Raw genomic sequence first — 19828 nt, forward strand, 5'->3', positions numbered from 1 at the left:
CTCCTGTAAGAGACAAAGGAGAAGAGACCCAGAGGGGTGACGGTGAGCCTATCTCAACTGAGGCACAAGGAGGACCAAGTCTAAAGGAAGTTCTCCCAGAAGCAGATGAATATAGACAAGAACTAGAGCCCCTGACAGACCCAGAAGGCGAGGGAGTTGAGGCAGAAGTGAGTCAGTGTCCAGCCTCCTCCTGAGTCAATTGCAGGACCGTCAAGAGAAAACACCATAGAGTCAGAGGAGGGCGAAGGGCTTCCACAGGAAAGACAAAAGGCCAAAGAGATATGGAAAGGAGATAAGTGGCCAGAACTGCAAGTGACAAAGGGAAAAGTGGTTGTCAAAGATACAATAGAGGAGGAGGTCAATACAACAAGGAGAGAAGATCTGAGTGAAGGAGAGTTGCAGGGTGATCGCAAGTTAAAAAGAAAGAGAGTAGCAAACAGAAGGTACGCAGGTCCTGAATGGGCATTCGCAATGTCAGCTGAATGGCAACAAGAGTTCTTGGCATTCTGTTTTGATCGAGAAGTCCCAGGTCGGTACTTTGGTACCTCAGTCTGGCCAGAGAAACTGTGTTGACACAAAAATTGAATTAAAGAAAATTAAGAAAAGAGACTGGTAACTTACCAGATTTGACACTGTTAACCTGAGAGAACTGATTTTGACAAGCTGCTAACCTGAACTGACAAAGATCCTGGGAGTGAATGTGAAAGCTGTAAATAATTGCAGAAGAAAGACGTTCGCTTGAGAAAAAAAATATATATATATATATTATTAATAATAATTTTCAACCATCATCTGTTGGTTATTGTTTGAACTAATAATACTTCACTTTCTGATTCTTTACAGATCATGGCTAACACTAGAGAGGATAATAGGGGAGTAGCCGTTGTAAATGTTTGGGTGTTAGTTTGGGTGTTGTGTGTGTGATATTCATCATAGTTGTGATTGTGGGTATGCCATTAGTGGATAAGAGTGGAACTAACAATGCTACAATTCCTGAGACCGCCACTGCAGTAACAGCGTGGGAGAAATTGGAGCAGGATACGAAGTATTTGCATGAGGGAAATAATGCTAAAGGGGAACTATCAACTAATGTTTTCTATCGCTTGCTGAGTGAGTATGTTGACACTATAGATGCGAAAGATTGTTATGTGTGTACACAGATTCCTGTTTCGGTACAAGAGGGGTTTACCTATCATAGCTTGCCTTTAACATATGGGATAAGCTGTAGTCTGTTACTAACAAGAATCTATAACCAGGAAGAGATCCAATATTTTTACTCCAATCACAACCTTGAGGATTTGAGTAGTGTAGCTAAGTACTATAGCCTCAAATTAGTTAAGGGGTTCTTTGAGGCAACATTAACGATTAGTACATCTTATGCACACCACAATAAGTTGACATATTTGCTTACACCTGTAGAGAACTTTTTAGATCACACGGAAGATAGAAGACGGGCATTGAAGGGAAAGTTGGAGAAAGGATTGCAGCAGCGAGCTTTTGCTAGTAGTGAGAGTCACAGTGTGGTTAGGGAACAAGGGAAATTAGCTTTAGACGCCCTACACGTAGGGAAGCTTTGCATAATGCGACCAAAGTCATATTATGACAATGTGTTTTTGTTTCAGAGTAAATGGACGTTCATGTTAAATGGACAGGATCCAGCGATCCCTGGGAGCTATTATATATGTGGACTTAATGCTTATTACCGTCTTCCAAAAGGATGGTATGGGACATGTTATTTGGGGATAGTTTTCCCAAAGATATATCAATTAGAGGACTTGAAAAGGTTTCCGAAATTCTCTGAATTACATCGAAATAGACAGAAGACAGAGACTGCTGCTGGTGTAGTAGGAGACATATTTAGGGCGATAATTCCTTCAGTGGGAATTATCTTAAACTCTATAAAGATTTGAAAGTTGTCTATTATTGTGCATAAAATGCTGACAGATTTTACAGGGGCTATACTCCTGATGGATACTGAACTCGTTGCGGAGAGGGCCATGACTCTTCAAAACAAGCTTGCTTTAGACATTCTTTTAGCAAAAAATGGCGGAGTTTGTAAAATGCTTAATGAGCGTCATTGTTGTGCTTATATACCTGACAATAGTAACAAGATTAGAAGTATGCTTACTATCTTAACTAGAGATATTACAGATTTGAAGGAACTCAAAGAGCCAGGAGTTTGGGAAAAGGTTGGAAAAGGACTTGCTAAAGTGGGAAATTGGTTTAGTAGTATTTGGCATGGGATATTGGCAAAACTAATACAGGGAATATTGATTATTATAGCTTGTATATTTGGATTATGGTTGTCATGCAAAATTAGTAAAATAATTAAATTGAGAATAGCAAAAAATAATAAGAGGAGGGAAGAAAAGGAAAGGGAAAAATTGTTCAGGGCAAAATCACAAGGGGAACGATTGAGAGAGGAAATTGAAATGAGGGAATTCTAGGGTGCTGATTGTAAGGGAAAAGGTTTGTGTGATGACAAGAGTCATCAGAGGAGGGATTGATGGAGTGTGACCTTTTATAATTAATATTAATATGAAAAGCTTGCAATATATTCTGTAATGAAGCTGCATAGAAAATGTGTTAACATAGAAAATAATGTACGCTTCTGAAATGTGCCCACGGGGAGTGGCCACCAATGTATACGATGATTAATGAAACTGATTAATGTTGAATTAATAATGTACTAATGTATGACTTTGTATTAGCATTAAGAGTTATTTATTAGGGGTCCTGCTAAACTAAATTACTAGGCCTTAGCTTAGCAAGGGTCTGGGCCTAGTTGCCTAGTCTCATATTAACTGTGTTTTTCTAACGTGCAATGTGCTGCTTTCCTGAAGGACACAAAGCTGTACTTTTCCAGAAGCTAGAGATATGTGTGTGTGTAGCCGTAGTAAAATCTTTCTCATGGGACCCGACTTGCTCAAGGAGACATTCTTGCCGAATGCAACAGTGTAATTCACAACAGGTGCAATGCCGCCTGGACTAGGAGAAGACAATGGAACTACTGACTGGAGCGTAAAGTGTAACTTTTCTTAACTGACATTCCACCAGATGAAGACGTCAATCACAGGAGCCAATAGACTGCATGAGAACTGTGTTTTGTGGGAAATTCTAGTAAGGTGCATGGAGAGTTATTTGACAGAGATGATGATGCACCAAAATTGATCCAATGGGGAATTAAGGGCTAGTTTGACTGTTTTAATATAATCACATGACTCAAGGAGAAGCCAGTCATTATTTAGACATTCCCCGCCATTCTTCACCATTCCTTGCCATTATACTTTGAGACTTTGCTATTCTGATATCTTAACCATCCTCTATTGAATCCTTACCTGATATTTACTTCTCCTCCTTATGAGGGAAGAGCCTTATTCTTAACTATGCCATATTGAGACTTGCCCTGTCCTATCTTTGCTGATGCTGAATCGATTGATGTCCTGAGGACGAAGACTGATGCTGATTGCTGATACGTTGGAGGGGTAACTACCTGATTATAATTGTAATTGTCTGTTTGCCTTTTCTTTCTAGGTACCAACTGCTCTTTTGATAGAGGCCATAGTTAGATGTTTTCCAAATTTGTGTTTGCCAAATTGTTTTGCATGAAGCCCAACATGCTGATGCTAATTCGAAGTTAGTTAAGGAATTCACTGATATTGGATGCAAATAGACAAATGACTGTATTCTTGCTTTGTTGAATAATGTACTAATGTTACTCTGCTAAAGTTGATTCATATTTACGTCGTGCCTCATTCTAAATGTTCATGATCTATGCTTTTATAAAGGTTTGCTCTGATTGTCAAGTTATAGTGGTTTTGACGTGCTTGTTGTTGTTGAAACTAATAAATATGATATTAGATTGTAACTAATGGGGAATAAATATCCTAATACATAACTAGGATTGTGTGGTTATTCATGGCTGAAGGGTCATGGTTTGTTCGCTGTGTTGATCTATAGTAAATGTTATTGATTAGTTTAAATGATTAGTTATTGTGAATATTGAAGGAGTTATTGACATATTGATTGTGATGCTAAAAGGATATATCGTTCTGGGAAGTCTCCAAACGTGGTCAAAAGGTTCATTGGCCTAGACGTGTCTCCTTGTAAGTTTACTTATCAAGGTTCTGACGAGTTATCACTGTCAAGACTCTTAACAGAATTCGGCAATAGCAAAGGGATAGTGGGACAGGACTCAACTAAGGGTTTTGCGAATATAAGTAACAATAGAGACAGACTCATGTTAAGTAACCCTGATGACAGACTGTGCATTGAAAGATATGTGAGGACTATAAGAACTTGGGTTACTGGTTGGGGGGGGGGGAGAAACCCTACTTAAGCAGCAATCACAGTCTTTTTCAGGGTGAAACACAAGCAAACCACAAATTAACCTCTGCTCAACCCTCTGGTAGCTTTGCAAGAAATGCTAAACTTAGAAGCAATTTGTAAAGTAGTTATGCAGCGCTGAAATGAGTAATAAAAGTGAACACGCAACACAGGCAAAATCCAACACCAATTTAGAACAATAGTGTAAAGATTAATAAATTATTAGAGACTAAAATGAAAAAATCCAATCAATATAACCAGACATATGCAATTTAAAAGGTTTAGGTAAAATTAGTTCTTAAAAGCACATTCGCAAATTGTGGTTATGTGGTTGGACCGGACTGGGCAAAACCACAAGTTCATGCTGACTGAGATGGAGTGTAGGCCAGACACAGGGAAGTTAAGCCCACAGAACATGGGGTGAGGTGTACAATGTTTTTTCCTGGTTGCAAATGGCCTGATTCTTGCAATCAGGCTGGTTGCAACCAGAAAAAAGCATTTCTGGATATACAGACCTCATTTTGCAATTTGGTAATCCATTACCGAATTGCAAAATGTTTTTGCAAGTCACTACTAGGAAGGGGTGTGCCAAGGGCGTCCCTTCCTCATAGCGAGTCTCAGGGCCATGTAAGATTGTTTTATGACCATAAATGCAGTTGCAAACAAATTGCAGTTATCACCAACTTCAAGTTGATGGTAACCCATTTGCAAACAGGAAGGGGTCCCTAAGGGACACCTTCCCCTTTGTGAATGCAAGCAAAAATATTTTTTCAGAGCAGGTAGTGGTCCCACGGACCCCTGCCTACTCTGAAAAAATAAAAATAAAACTTTTATTATTTTGTTTGAAATTCATCCCATTTACCTTTAAGAAAAACAGGCTGCATTTGAAAAAAAACTGCTTTATTTAAAAAGCAGTCCCAGACACGGTGATCTGTTGTCCCCAGCAGGCCACCATCCTTGTGAGTGCAGCCATTCCCAAAGGGGTCGCAAATAGAGAACTATCTCATGAATATTGATAAGGTAGGTCTTTATGTCCCCCTTGGGAATTCCTAAATGTGTCTGAGACACACTTGTACATTCCATTTTGCAAGTCTCTAATTGGGACTCACAAAAAGTGGCAATTAGAGACTTGCAAAATAAAATAGTCGTACATCTGGCCCATGGTCCCTTAAATCTCGGTTGCAGAACATTGCGAGGTTCCACATTGAGGATGGGTCATGCAGCAGCAATACTAAGGAGCTGCGGACTGTGATACGAGGTATTGCATAGAGGGTGTGTTGCACACTAGAGGTTCCAAGGAGTGGCGGGCTGTAATGGGAGGTCCCGCATCAAGGGTGCATTCTGCAGCTGTGGTACAGAGAAGCTGCAGGGCTGCAATGTGACGTATTGTGTCGAGGATACATCTCACAGTGGCAGTTCTGATGCAGAGCTGCAAAGTGATACATTACACTGCATCAGTTCTGCTAGGACCACAGCTGGGCTGGCAGAACACTTTCAGGTCTACTCCCAAGGGTTCAGGACTGCGTTAGCACCACTTGGGGGAGTAGGCCTCACAGCAGGCAGAATCCAGGTGCAGGGTTCAAGGTGGTTGGGACCTTTTCTGTCCTTGGGTATCTGATCAGGTGAGCCACCAACTAGCCCTTGGAGTCACTCTGATGGTCCAGGGTTCAAGATGAAGGTCCAATCCGTCTTACTCAGGCAACAGGGCAGCATAGTGACAGTCTTTCTTGAAGCACAGCAAACTGTCTTCTGAATCTCCCACAGGTCCAGATTTAGACCGTAGAGGTGGGCCTGAGGGTCCACTATTTATACCTGGTGACCACTTCCAAGTGCAAGAAGACTCTAGAGCACTAACCCTACAGAGGCTTTATAAAAACAATGGATTAAACCCAGGTCTTTGTGACTGGGAGCGAATGTTTGCATTGTTCAGCATTCCGTCAATCATCTGTTCTTTTTACTTTTGTCCCCCTAAGTGGGAAGAATATGCCCAGAGGTGGGTCCTTGCTTACTTCACCACTGGATTTAAGCTAGCCTGGCTGATATGGGGTCGATACCCCAAAACCGATCTCAGGATGCTTGTTTCTGCTCCAGGGAGGACTTGGCTTGGCAGTTTGGGCTGGACTGTTCTCATTGGGAACAGGTTCAACACTGATTTGCATATAGCTGGGTACAAACTGGGGTGGCGTGGTGGGTAAAAAAACAATGGATTAAACATAGATCTTTGTGACCGGGGGTGAATGTCTGCATTGTTCAGCATTCCATCTATCATCTGTTCTTTTTGCTTTTTTACATAGGACATGAACCAGAATAGGTTACTTCCATATGTGTACTCCCTTGATCCAGTTCATTGTGGACTACAAAATACTGGATAGTAGACTCAGTAAAGAGTGACCAGATTCTTTGGGCTGAGTGAAAGGTGCTTCTCCAAAGCAGCAACTCATGTTCAACTGCTCTTTAGAGAAGGGGAATCCAGCCTCGTGGAGTCCCTGTCGGCTACAGTCACAAGCTGTGTTCCACTGGGTATTTTGCCCAGTGGCTCTCTAATAATGTTGCCTCTTCCTCTGACACGGCTGGCAACCTTCTCCTGCTGAACTTTACCTTCTCACACATTTTTCCACAAAATATCTTCTAAGTCAGAAGATAAGTGCTGACCAGGCCCAATCCACTTATTGAATCTGACGCACGCTCTATTGTAGTCGGACATATTTAGTTTTCTTTGACTCGGTCTCGTGCACCTAGCTGTCTGCAGTTGGCGCTTTAATCTTTTAGGCACAATTTCTTTCCTTAAAATTTTAAAATTCATAACTCCTGTTCTACTGATTAGATACTTGTCATTTTGGTGTCCAATTAGTTATTAAAATGTACTATATTTTTCAAAGGTGGTGTGAAATATTTCTTGGTTTCTGTTTTTACTTTATTACTGTTTGTGTGCTGCATACATACTGTAGACAATTGTCTCTAAGGTAAGCCTGACCCTTTTCTGCAAATCCACCAGAGGGTTAACCACAGGTTAATTTACTGACTTTTGTGGTACACCCTGACAGGGACTGTGGCTGTTGCTTGAGCAGGGTTAACACCCCCTCATCCAACAACCCAATTTCTCATACTTGTGTTCAGCGGTGGCGTCCAGTATTTGCGTTTAGTCAGTGTCATACAGTGATTTGTGAAACAGAAAAATCCCATATAAATGATTTGACACCAGAGTGTCTTTTTCAATTCTTCTTAGGTTCCCAATACTTGTTTTGCACTTTTTCTAAATGTACGTTTCCTACCTCCCTTTTTGTACCATTAAGATGGACCTGCTCCAAACTAGCACTCTCACAATGGCTGAGCTGAAGAGGTTGTACAAGGAAATGGGGCTGAAGGCAAGCAAGAAGGCCACGAGGACCTCCAGATAGCCATCAGAAAGTCAAGAGGTGGCAGGCCACCCCTGAAGTTGACAAGCTTGAGAAGAGGGAGCAAAGTTAGAAGATGATAAGGAGGACCCAAACCTGAGTCCTGAGGTGCAGGAGCACATCTCACCCCCCCCCCAAATGATGCCCATGAGAGGACAGGAAGTGTCTGCCTGGTATCTTTTTCCAGAGGAGTTGGAGGACAGAAATGCAGAGAGGGAGCTCAAACTGTAGCTGGCCAAGATACAGCTGTAAGCTGAGGAGAGAAAGACTGAGAGGGCTGTGGTGGAAAATTAGACTGCTGCTGGAGCATGAAAAGATCATGAAGTAGCTGAAGCTCAAAGCCCAGGAAACCACAGAATTCATCAGCAATGGAGGCAGAATCACCCCAGTGTTTATTGGAGAAAAGAGAATCCACATCCCAAAGGATCTGGTTCCTACCTGTGTGGTGAGGGATGACACAGACAACTAGTTTGAGGCCTGTGAGGTTGCCCTAGGGATGCACAGGGTCCCTGAGGAGCTTTGGAGGGAGCAGCCTCTCAAGGGAAGGATGCCCCTTTTGCCCTAGGGAAGACATAATGAAGCATCCCCTCATGAAGGATGCTCTCACCAGGAAATATGAACTCACATGAGAAAGGTATAGGCAGAGGATCAGGGACAGTCAAAAGTTAACCCACCAGACCTGGGTGGATTGTGTAGATCATTTTTGCAAGGCCTTGGATGGTTAGGTGAAGGGCAATGAAGTGAATGATTTACAATCTGATTGCTGGAAAATCTTCAGTCTTTGTTTTACAGAGCTGTGCCAACACCTGGCTCTCTGACCCCAGAGTGCTTGTTAATGAATTAGACCAATGGCTTAGCACCATGGTCCACAAGAAGGTATCTGGGAGTAACTCCAAAAAGGGTGGTTCAGATTCCACCGAACAGAGTTATGGGGAGGGCAAGGGACACACATGACAAGTCTCTGAACTCAGGGAGCTTACTAAGGAGGCAGACCAATGGCTTGGCACCAGGGTCAACAAGAAGGTATCTGGAAGTGACGTCAAAAAGGGCCGTTCAGATTCCCCTCAACAGAGTTACGGGGAGGTCAAGGGAGATAGAGACAAGTCCCAGAGTAAGGTGGGCGGGAAAGGCTTCCAATGCCCCTTCTGATAAACAGGGGGGAGGTTCTGGAGATGGCTCAGGGCTTCCCATTTACAAACCCACTGCTTTGAGGGTTTCCAGTTAGACCACAAGCAGGGGTATTCTGTCTGTCCTAAGAAGCCACCCAGTGTGAGGAACCTGCAGCCTGTTCCTGGGTTTACATGACTGGGTGTAGCTAGCAGTTGGAGTTTGTTTGTTCCTCTCAGACAGACATGCTACAGAGGATTTAGGTGTGCCTGGATAGACATTCAGGATGGGGGACGGAGCTAAACACAGCCCGCTTTTAAATCAATACGTTGTGCCCTGCCTTCACACAAAGGACTTATCACAACATTGATCATGCAGCCAGCCTGGAGCTGGTGTAGGGGAGGCAGGAAAGCTCAAGCATTTCAAAGGGAATTCTCTAGAAACTTCTCCTACTTTAAAGAAGGCATCAGGTATATAAATAGGACCCTCAGGTCCATGCTTCAGTTCACTTTCTGGACTTGGGTACAGACTCAGAGGACTGCCTGCTGCTGTGGCCTGCTGTGAACTGCAGGAAGGCCTGTTCTGCTCTCTGAAGCCTGTGTTGAGCCCTCAGAGGTCTGCCCTGCTGCTTGAGTCAGATCAGATCAGAGCCCCAGGGACAGAAAAGCCCTTGGAAGTGGTCCCAAATGTGCCCAGATAGCCATACTCCAAAACTTGGGACTTAGAAACATTTTGGCTAAAAAGTTCTCTGAGAACCAAAATCAGTCTCTGACCTATCTGCTTGTCGATCCACCCAAGGTGCATCACTAGTTGGCCTGACTTTACAATGGCTCCTGCTACGTTCTTCTCCACAGTAGCAAATCCTGGTCAGTTCCCCTTCACAGAAGGAGTATCCAGCCTTGTTGAGCTCTTGTCAGGTACAGCCTCCATCTTCATCCCTCTGGAGATTTTCAACTTCTAAAAAAGAGACTGAAAGTCCGAATGAGGAAATCTTCACTGCAACTTCGTCCAGCAACTCTCCGCTCCTCAGACACCGCTTGCAGCCTATTCCCACTGAACTGTACCGTTTTTGACATTTTTCTACAAAATGTCTTCTAAGTCTGAAGGTAAGTGCCGACCAGGCCCAATCCACTTCTTGTATCTAAACCGCGCTCCATCAAGGTTGGCCATATTTTTTTACTTTGACCTAATCTCAGGTGACTAGATGTCTGCGCCTGGCATTTTAGTTGCTAGTTTTTACGTTAACCTTTAAAAATTCATAACTCTGATTGTACTGACAGGATTTATGTAATTCTGGTGTCAAATAATTCATTAAAATCTTCTCTATTTCTTTGATTTGGGGTGAGATTGTTCTTGTGTTGTGATTTCCTTTTATTACTATTTGTGTGCTGCATGAATATTTAACATACTGCCACTGGAACAGACCTAAATGCTTTTCTGTCAGGCTACCAGCAGGTTCACCACAGGTTGATTTAGTGACTTTTGAGGTTCACCCTGACACGCACTGTGGCTGTTGCTTGAGCAGGGTTAACATCTCACTTAACCAACACCTCAATTACTCACAATGGTGCTGAGAGAAAACTAATCTGTCAGATTGCCCTTGGAAATTCGAGATAAATTGGAGAAGGAAGTCATGGCAGAAGATATACAGGAAGCCATGAAGTCCATGACAAATGGGAGAGTACCTGGCATAGGTAGGCTCCAATTAGAGCTGTACAAAATGAACAAATCTTAAACAGTAATCCTACTTTGGAAAACTCTTCAAGAAGCCAAAAGAATCGGAGCCTTGAAGCTTGAATTGAACAGGGCAATTATTTCTACCAATACTGATACACCACACCATACACAAGCTGGGTTTGTACAAGTCTGCTCCTCTGGAGACAATACAAGAACTTTAATGCATGTTTTATGGCATCTAGAGAAAGAACATGATGCAATGTTGTTCTTTCCTTGGATGTGGAGACGCAGCAAGGGGTCAGCTATGGGAAACATCCTGAACAACGCTTTGGGAACAGTGTGGACATTTCCAATTCAAGCATAACCATGCTTGCAGGAACAACACATGGATTTTTCTCTGTCTTACCCACACATGTGCTGCACTACGCATATGTGTGGTTAAGCCAGAGAAAAAGGCACAATGGATTGGGTGAGGACACGGTAAGGTAAATGGGTTAGGAGGTAGTCCTTAGAGGTGGGGGTGGATAAAGGGCTTGGGGTGGGGGGATTGGGGTATTTTTTTTTTAGGGGTGGGTGGGGGGTTTTGGGATTTTTTTAGGGAAGGGCTTAGGGCAGTGGGTCACAGGGTTGGGGTAGTTTTTAATGGTGGGGTGGATAAAGGGCTTGGGCTGTGGGTGGGGGCATTGGGGTATTTTTTGGGGGGTGAGGGAATGTTTGGGCTTTTTTAGGGTGGATCGGGAGAGGGCCCAGTCAAGTAAGTTGGGCTGGGGCATGGTTGGAGTAGTTTTTAGGGGTGGGGTGAATTAAGGGCTTGGGGTGGAGGTTGGGCTATTTTTTTTAGGGGTGGGGTGGGAGGGTCAGGGTAATTTTGTTTTTATGGTCATTGGGGGGTTGGGGAAGTTTTGTTTTTTCGGGGCGGGGTGGGCAGTCAGGGTAGTTTTGTTTTTAGGGGCAGGGACCGGGGTTTGTTTTTTGGGTGGGTGGGTGGGGGGGTTCGGTTGTTTTTAGGGCAAGTGGGAGGGCTGGGGAAGGTTTAAGGGCTCAGGGTGCAGGGGGGTGTTGGGTAGTTCAGGTTTTAGGTGTGGGGTGTTGAGGTAGTTTTGTTTTTAGGGGTGGGTGTGGAGGGTCGGCTAGTTTTCTTTTTAGGGATGGGTGGGGGGTTGGGGTAGTTTTGTTTTTAGGGTTGGGGTTGGTTGTTTATAGGGTGGGTGGGGGTTGGCAAAGGTTTTAGGGCTCAGGGTGGGTGGGGTAGTTCAGTTTTTAGGGGTGAGGGTGGAGGTAGGGGTAGTTTTGTTTCGAGGGGTGGGGTTCAGGTTAATTTTGTTTTTAGGGCAGGTGGGGGATCAGGGTAGTTTTGTTTTTACGATGGGTGGTGGTCAGTGTAGGTTTGTTTTTAGGGGCGGGGTCAGGTACTTTTGTTTTTGGTCAGGTGGTGGGGTCGGGGTAGTTTAAGTATTAGGGGTAGGGTACTTTTGAGCCTTAGGGTGGGTGGGTGGGGTGGCATGATAGAACGGCACGTGCGATTCCCACACATGCCTTTACTAGGCATGCTTTTAAAACAAAAAATCATTGTAAAGGCATGCGTGGTAAAGGCATGCATGGAAACAACGCGGTTGTTGTTCTAACCACGTTGTTAAGGCTAGCGTGGTTCCCCCATGCGTTGTTCCATCATACATTCATCAGCCATCTTTCAATATCCATCCTTAACACAGATGGGAAAATCCTCATCAATGTTCTGGCCAATAGGCTGAAAGGAATAATCCCACTATTGATACACCAAGCACAAGCTGGGTTTGTACCAGGCTGCTCCCCTGGTGATAATATCAGAACTTGGATGTATGTTTTAAGGCAAGTACAAAAGTCTAGGATGGCAAGATTGATCCCTCCTTGGATGTGAAGTAAGCATCTGAATGTGTACAATGGGGATATCTGCTCTGCACTTTAAAGAGGGTGGCCTTTAGTCCAAACCTCATACGCTTGTGAAAGGCCACTGTTTGGACCCAGTTGCCCAAAAGAACAGTGGTTGGTGCTTATCAGACTACTTCTTGATTAGACAGGAAACAACACAGGGATAACTTATGTCCTTACTGATGTACGTATTTGTGCTGGCTTCAGTCTTTCAACAAAGTGAAGCTATATATGGGATAAGCACTACAGCTGGCACCAAGAAGATCTTTTTATACAGACGATCTCATACTCATGCTGCGACGACCTGCCACTCTGATGACACTAATAGAAAGACACCCTACCTTCTCTGGCTTCAGACTTACTACTCACAACTTTGACCATGATAGAGTGCACACAGCAATATAACTGTATGATATCCAAGGGGGGGGAGGTATCCTTGTTTTGTTTCATCATCTTATTTCTAATTCTGACTGCCGGAGTGAGGATATTGAACTATCATTTTTCTTAAACTCTGAAAATAAAGGCTCTGAAAAATGAACGCAAAATAATTCCATGCATAGAAATATAAATATTTCAATTAGTGCTTACCCCAAAGAGCCATGAAAACAGCAAAGAAGACTGTAGCAGGGTTGTCAAATAAGTGGCTAGCTCGAGCCATGCCACAGGCAGAGCTCAGGTTCCAGTAGTCACAAGAGGTGTCACAGAGTGGGCACATGGTGAAGGTATTCTGCTGGTCACACATTTCTTTACTATTAAGGATAAAAAGTGGTAAATTGATTATAATTTGTTAGAGCAAGCACAATATTGTATTATCATACATTTGTAATTAGTTGCATGATTTTATTGAGGTATCCTCAAATACCGTAGTATGTAGTGAGGGCACACGTTCTTAGATGAAAATATACATTCTGATTCTATGTAATGGTTGTCAATTCCAAGTAGTCTGTTGATGTTCCTCATTTGTACAACGCAGAACCTCTTTATGGGGCAGATATAATAAACAATTTTATAATCCCAAACCCTGTTATTCAAAAACCATAAAGTCTGGGGTTGTAAAAGAGTGTTTCTGAGGTGCACAAAACCACAATTTATAACTAGGTTCTGTGATCCATTGTGAATCACAAATAGGAGGGTGGGCATGAAAGAGGGTTTTCCATTCCAATTTCGGGGTCATAATTGTGTGTATTAATGTCATGCAACCACAAATTGTGATTCCAAACTATTGATCAGATAGCATTACACTGACCACCACCATTCTCCCTTCGTTGCGTTACCAAATAGAAAACATTTTTGAAGGAACACCTGTCTAATTAATGGACACAGGCTCTTTAAAAAAAAAAAAAAAAAAAAGGTCTCCTGTTTGAAAGAGCAAATGAAGGGATATTGATTGGCTGTTCCTTACAGACGACTAGCCCTGCATTTGCAGCCAGTGAATGGAAGCTGAAAATTGTGAACCGCCTAATTAAGATTCGTTAAGCATGTCCTTTTGTAGCTAGGCAGGCCTTGACAAAACTTTCATTACACTGGTGTAATATGTGTTACACTTATTAGGTGAAATTACCCAAATTCCGCCATTATGCCATATGGCATAATTACACTGCATATGCAGCAAAGGCTTAGCACAGAAGCATGGGAACAACAAAAATGCCCAGTGTTGGACCTGTCAGCCTTAGGGTGATCTTGCACCAAACGTTTTGCCTACTTGCTTAATCTTGCTTCATGTTTTTGCTGATTTTGTTGGCCTCTGAGCAGTTTACCACTGCTGACCAGTGCTAAAGTGTATGTGCTTCTTCCCTAAACATGACAACATTGGTGTATACATAATTGGCATATTTAATTTACTTGTAGGCCCCTTGTAAAGTGGTATACCATTGTGTGTAAATTAAATGCTACTAGTAGGCCTGCAGCACTGCTTGTGCCACACACACAAGCAGCCTTGTAAATGTGTATCAGGCCTGCCACTGCAGAGCCTGTGTGTGCAGTTTTGCTGCCACTTTGAATAGGCATTTATATCCTTTGCCAAGCTTTAAACCTCCCTTTATTGCACTTGTCACCCCTAAGGTAGGCCCTAGGTAGCGCAAAGGGGAAGATGCTGTTTTGGTAAAAGGTAGGACATGTACTCTTAGGTTTTGAATGTCCTAGGATAAAAAAATAATTTTCACGACTGTGAGGCTTACTTCTCTCAAAGGGTAACATTGGGAATTCCTTATTACACTTTTAAGTTGTAATCCCTGATTGAGATGGACTAGTTATGTCATATTTCATGTCATTGAAATGGAAAGGATTAATCCTCTTTACTGGTAAAATTGGATTTAAAATTACTATTTTAGAAATGCCACTTTTAGAAAGTGGACATTTCCCTGCTCTTGCAGCTCTGGGTGCCTGCAGCCTGTCACCAATACACATCTGGGGTGGGTGACAGCTACACTTTGCACAATCCCTCTAGACAGCCACAAACACAGGAAGGTTAGGTGTGTCTGAGCACTCATCTGTTTTCTGAAGGCTCTCTCTCTGGGCAGTAAGGGAGAGTTGGGCTGACACACCTGAATAGGCAGTGCATGTCCCCAAACAAAGGGTTATTTACCCCTACTGAGAGTCTGGAGCTAGGCTGGAAAAAAAGGCTTCTGTGCACTGCAAAGACCTTTCTTTGAAGTCAACCCCACTTCAAAGACACAACAGGGCATAAATATTGGGTCTCTGACCCCCACCTAATCAGACACTTCTGGACCTACAACTGGACTTTTACTCAGCTAGACTCCTGGCCTGGAAGAACTGCTTTTCTGCTGTGCTGCCCTGTACCTGCTGCTCTCTGACCCAGTTGATGGAGAGATGGATATGCCTTGTACCTTAGGTGATCTTTAAGGGTTTGCCTCCTGTTGCTTGAGATTCAGGCATATCAAAGTTCTACCCTTGATCCTGTGCCTGGTTCACTGAAAGTGGGTCCAGTTACTTGCACCAGACAAATTAATGCATCTCCAGTCTGTTTGGAGCAGAACTGGTGCATCGACCCTGTTGTGGGAGTAGAACTGGTGCATCGCTCTCAAAATCAATGCATCGCCTTGAGAGCCCCACGTTTGGAACCACGGATCATCATCACAGCAGCTTCGAGAGATCGACGCATCCTCTGGACTGCACAAGAAACCTGCTGCATCACACTTCAGAACCAATGCCTCTTGGATCAGCACTTCGTCTTTGGAACCAACGCATCACCACCACTGTGTGAAGAAAATCAACAGATCACCAGGACTGCCCTGAGAAACCCAGCACATTATACTTCAGAACCAACGCCTCTTGGCTCAGCACTTCATTGTTGAAAACAACGCATCGCTACCACTGTGTGAATGAAATCAATGCATCACCTCGACTGCGGGTCCAACATCAATGCATCGCTGGATGCATCGCTTGTCCGCACCCCACATCTCACTGTTGTGACCAAGACCAAGGTACTCTGTTCAATGGAACTGTGCGGCTCTTGTCCCCAGCCTGGGCTTCATCTCGGTCTTCCTGAACTATAGACTTTGCTCAGGTCGCGCGCGAAGAGATATCCCCCATTGGGGATTATTGTTTCTAAGTGCTGGAACTCTTTTTCTTCTTTAAAAATTCATAACTCAGCTTTTACTTATTGTATTTCTGTCAAATTGGTCTTAATTTATTTATAAAATGATCGTCTATTGTTCTAACCTGGTGTGGAGTCTTTTGGTGGTATTTTCATTGTGTTACTGTGTGTTGTGTTGCACAAATTCTTTACACATTACCTCTTTAGATAAGCCTGACTGCTCTGTGCCAAGCTACCAGAGGGTGAGCACAGGTTATCCTTTAGTATGTATATGAATTACCCTTACTAGGATTGTGGTTCCTGTTTGCACAGGGTGATTCTCTGACAACCAGACATCCAATTTCCAGACCATAAGTAGATGTTACTTGTGGCAATTTTATTATTTGCGCTTTTATTTTTACATCAAACTCTGTCCTCTTGTAAAAAATGGATGCAAGGATGCATTTTACGCTAAAATACAGCATTAACATTTTTGCTTTTCACATAATTTGTAGCAATTTTTGCATAATTACTGAAAAACAAATTATGCCAATATTGAATGTCTTTATTTGTCACCCCTGTAAATATACAATTTTCAAAACATCTTATGTATTGTATGTAATGCTTTTATACTGAGCTAACCAACCCAGATCAAATTGTCAGATCACTTTCCTCTAATAATCACGTAAATATTGATGTGAGCAAGCATATGAAAGTATTGGTATCTCTACATCTGTGTTGCAGAAAGCTCTTCAGATCTTAAGTAATATATGCAAACATAGCACAACAGCTTAGGGGCATGGCTCAAGATTGGATGATAAGATATTGTACAGCAAAAGGAATGATCAGAACATTTGTGTCAACAGGACTGTGATCATTCAGCATTCTCTAGAAGATACTTCTTTAGGGTGGATTAAAATATGATGACAGAGAGGGCTGAGTCTAACTAGAAGCACAGGGAGTTTCTTAATTTAGGTAAATTGCTGAAAAAACTTGATCCATGAAGAGCATCTTCTTGATTCTGTGGATGCTTAAGGATAGTGTGGTTTTCCCTCTTAAACTTCTTGGTCATCCTCAAGGGAGAGTTTGGCAGCTAACTCATCAGAGGTGGTTTAAGGCTTTTTGGTAATGTTGGTATTAGGCAGTATTGGACGAGCTGCGCTACTCCAAGGCTATATATTTGTTAGGGTTGTTAGACCTTTCATCGTTGGCATGGTTTCCCCCTAACTTTTTGCCTTTGTTTCCCAGGTTGTTGATGTGTGCTGGACTCTGTTTTTGCTGTTTTTGTTACTCTGGGCACTTTACCACTGCCATCCAGCGCTAATGTTCAAGTGATCCTGTATAAAATGTGTATGTAATTGCCTTTCCATTATTGGCATATTTGATTTACTGGTAAGTCCCTAGTACAGTGCACTAGAGGTGCCCAGGGCCTGTAGATCAAATGCTTCTAGTGGGGCCTGCAGCACTGGTTGTGCCACCCACACTAGTAGCTCTGTAATCATGTCTCAGACCTGTCACTGCAGTGTCTGTGTGTGCAGATTTTAACTGCCAATTCGACTTGGCAAGTGTATCCACTTGCCAGGCCTAAACCTTCCCTTTTCTTACATGTAATACACCCCTAAGGTAGGCCCTAGGTAGCCCCAATGGCAGGGTGCAGTGTATGTTTAAGGTATAACATATATTTATGTGTTTTATATGTCCTAACAGTGGAATACTGCCAAATTTGGTTTTCACTGTTGCAAGGCAGGATTTCACAAACAAGAGAGACTTTCCTTTGAAGTAAGCCTACTTGCCAGGCCTAAACCTTCTCTTTTCTTCCATGCAAGATACCCCTAAGGTAGGTCCTAGGTAGCCCCATGGGCAGGGTGCAGTGTATGTTTAAGGTAGGACATATACTAATGTGTTTTATATGTCCTGACAGTGAAATACTGCCAAATTCTGGTTTCCCTGCAGCAAGGCCTGTCTCTCTCATAGGTTAACATGGGGGCTACCTTTAAATATGATTAAAGCGTAAATTCCCTTTGGGAGCAGATAGACATGTGGAGTTTGGGGTCTCTGAGCTCACAATTTAAAAATACATCTTTTAGTAAAGTTGGTTTTAAGATTGTGTGTTTGAAAATGCCACTTTTAGAAAGTGGCCATTTTTTTCCTTAAACCATTCTGTGACTCTACTTGTTTGTGGATTCCCTGTCTGGGTCAGTTTGACAGTTGGGCCATTTGCATTTCTCTCTAGACAAGTGACACAAAGGGAGCTGGGGTATAGCGTGCATATCCTGATGAACCATCTGTGCTAGGAGTGAGGTGAGGAGTGGTCACTTACACCTAAAATGGCTGTGCCTGCCCTCTTACAATGCAGTCTCCAACCCCCTGGTGTGTGTCTGGGGCCTGGCCTGGGCAAGGCAGGATTTCACACACAAGGGAGACTTTCCTTTGAAGTAAGACTACTTCAGAGGCCAACATGGGTATAGAAGGGCACCCAAGACCACAGACTTTAGATCACGTCTGGACATCAAGAGGAACCTCTGCCTGGAGAAGAGCTGAAGAGCTGAGGAGAAGTGCTGCCCTGCCTGAGACTTTGTTGAGCTATCCTACAGTTGCTGCTTCTGCCTGTGCAAGAAGACAAAGACTGGACTTTGTGTGCCTTCCTGCTTGTGAAGAAATCTCCAAGGGCTTGTCCTGAGCTTGCCTCCTGTTGTTGAAGTCTCAGGGCCATCAAAGACTTCTCCTGCCAGCACCTGGACTCTCTGCTGAGACTCCTGCCCTTCCAAGTGGTGCCCTATCCAGGTACTGGGGCCTTGGAAGGTGAAGCTGGCAGATCAAGACTGAAAATCCACGCACAGATCGGCGTACGTGGAAAAATTTGACGCACCTTCCGAGACGCGGCTGAAAAACGAAGCACCACTGGCTTTGTGGTAGAAATCAATGCTCCACCGGTATCGCGGCTGGAAAATCGTCACACGGATTTGGAATAATGATGCGCTGATGGAGGTTGTTAATGTCGCAACCCACATTGTGCGGTTTTGCTGATACAGTGCGGCAGGATTTTTGACGCAAACCTTGCTGGGCGCGGAAAAATGGCGCAACGCCTGCCTGGCCCGAGTGCTGTCTGGATCGACGCATCGCTCCCCCTGCAGGGAGGAAAAATGATGCACACCGACCTGATACTCACCTGTGCGTGTTATTTTTATGCTACCCAGGTACTTTTCAACGCTAACAGTTTTTTACCTGTTTTCTCAAGGATTTAAGCCTCTTTTTGCTTTTAATTAATAACTTGTGTATGTTGGATTTTTGTCATTTTGGTCTTGTTTTGTTTAGATAAATATTTTCTATTGTTCTAAACCTGTGTTGTGTCATTTTGTGGTGTTGACATTAAGTTACTGTGTGTGTTGGTACAAATCCTTTACACTTAGCATTCTGAAGTTAAGCCTGCCTGCTCGTGCCAAGCTACCAAAGGGGTGAGCGGGGATTAGCTGACGGTGATTCTCCTTTACCCTGACTAGAGTGAGTCCTTTCTTGGACAGGGGGTAACCTGACTGCCAACCAAAGACCCCATTTCTAACAAGGGTTGACAAAACTGATTTGATGTGATCCAATGTCCTTGTCCAGGCAATACGATCTGCAGAAGAGGGAAGGGTAGCCCTCAGTGGTGCACCCCAGGTCTTAGAAAAACCAGTAAATGTTTTGTTACTGTTATCAATTCTTGACATGTCGTGTATTTGAACTAAGTTCTAAATGTCTATTAATCTAAATAGTTCAGTAATAACCCCATTGATTTTGCCACTTGCGACTTAGCCAGTATAGGAATTATACATCCTGATTTTGCCTGAATCACTAATCTATTTTTACTATTTTGCTGAATATTAACCACTAGGCTGAATCT

At 43.2% G+C, this 19828-nt stretch overlaps 1 protein-coding gene across 2 annotated transcripts in view; it reads right to left on the reverse strand.

The window, feature by feature from the left end:
* ANO2 (anoctamin 2) overlaps window positions 1–19828 on the reverse strand; it is a 1564866-nt gene that overhangs the window by 684779 nt on the left and 860259 nt on the right. For both annotated transcript variants that reach the window (XM_069228438.1, XM_069228439.1), the window contains one exon: window positions 13002–13162. In XM_069228438.1, coding sequence (XP_069084539.1) covers window positions 13002–13162 — 161 coding nt within the window. The remainder of the gene's footprint in view (window positions 1–13001; window positions 13163–19828) is intronic.

The sequence above is a fragment of the Pleurodeles waltl genome, chromosome 4_1 (genome assembly GCF_031143425.1).
Source record: "Pleurodeles waltl isolate 20211129_DDA chromosome 4_1, aPleWal1.hap1.20221129, whole genome shotgun sequence".
Classification (NCBI taxonomy): domain Eukaryota; kingdom Metazoa; phylum Chordata; class Amphibia; order Caudata; family Salamandridae; genus Pleurodeles; species Pleurodeles waltl.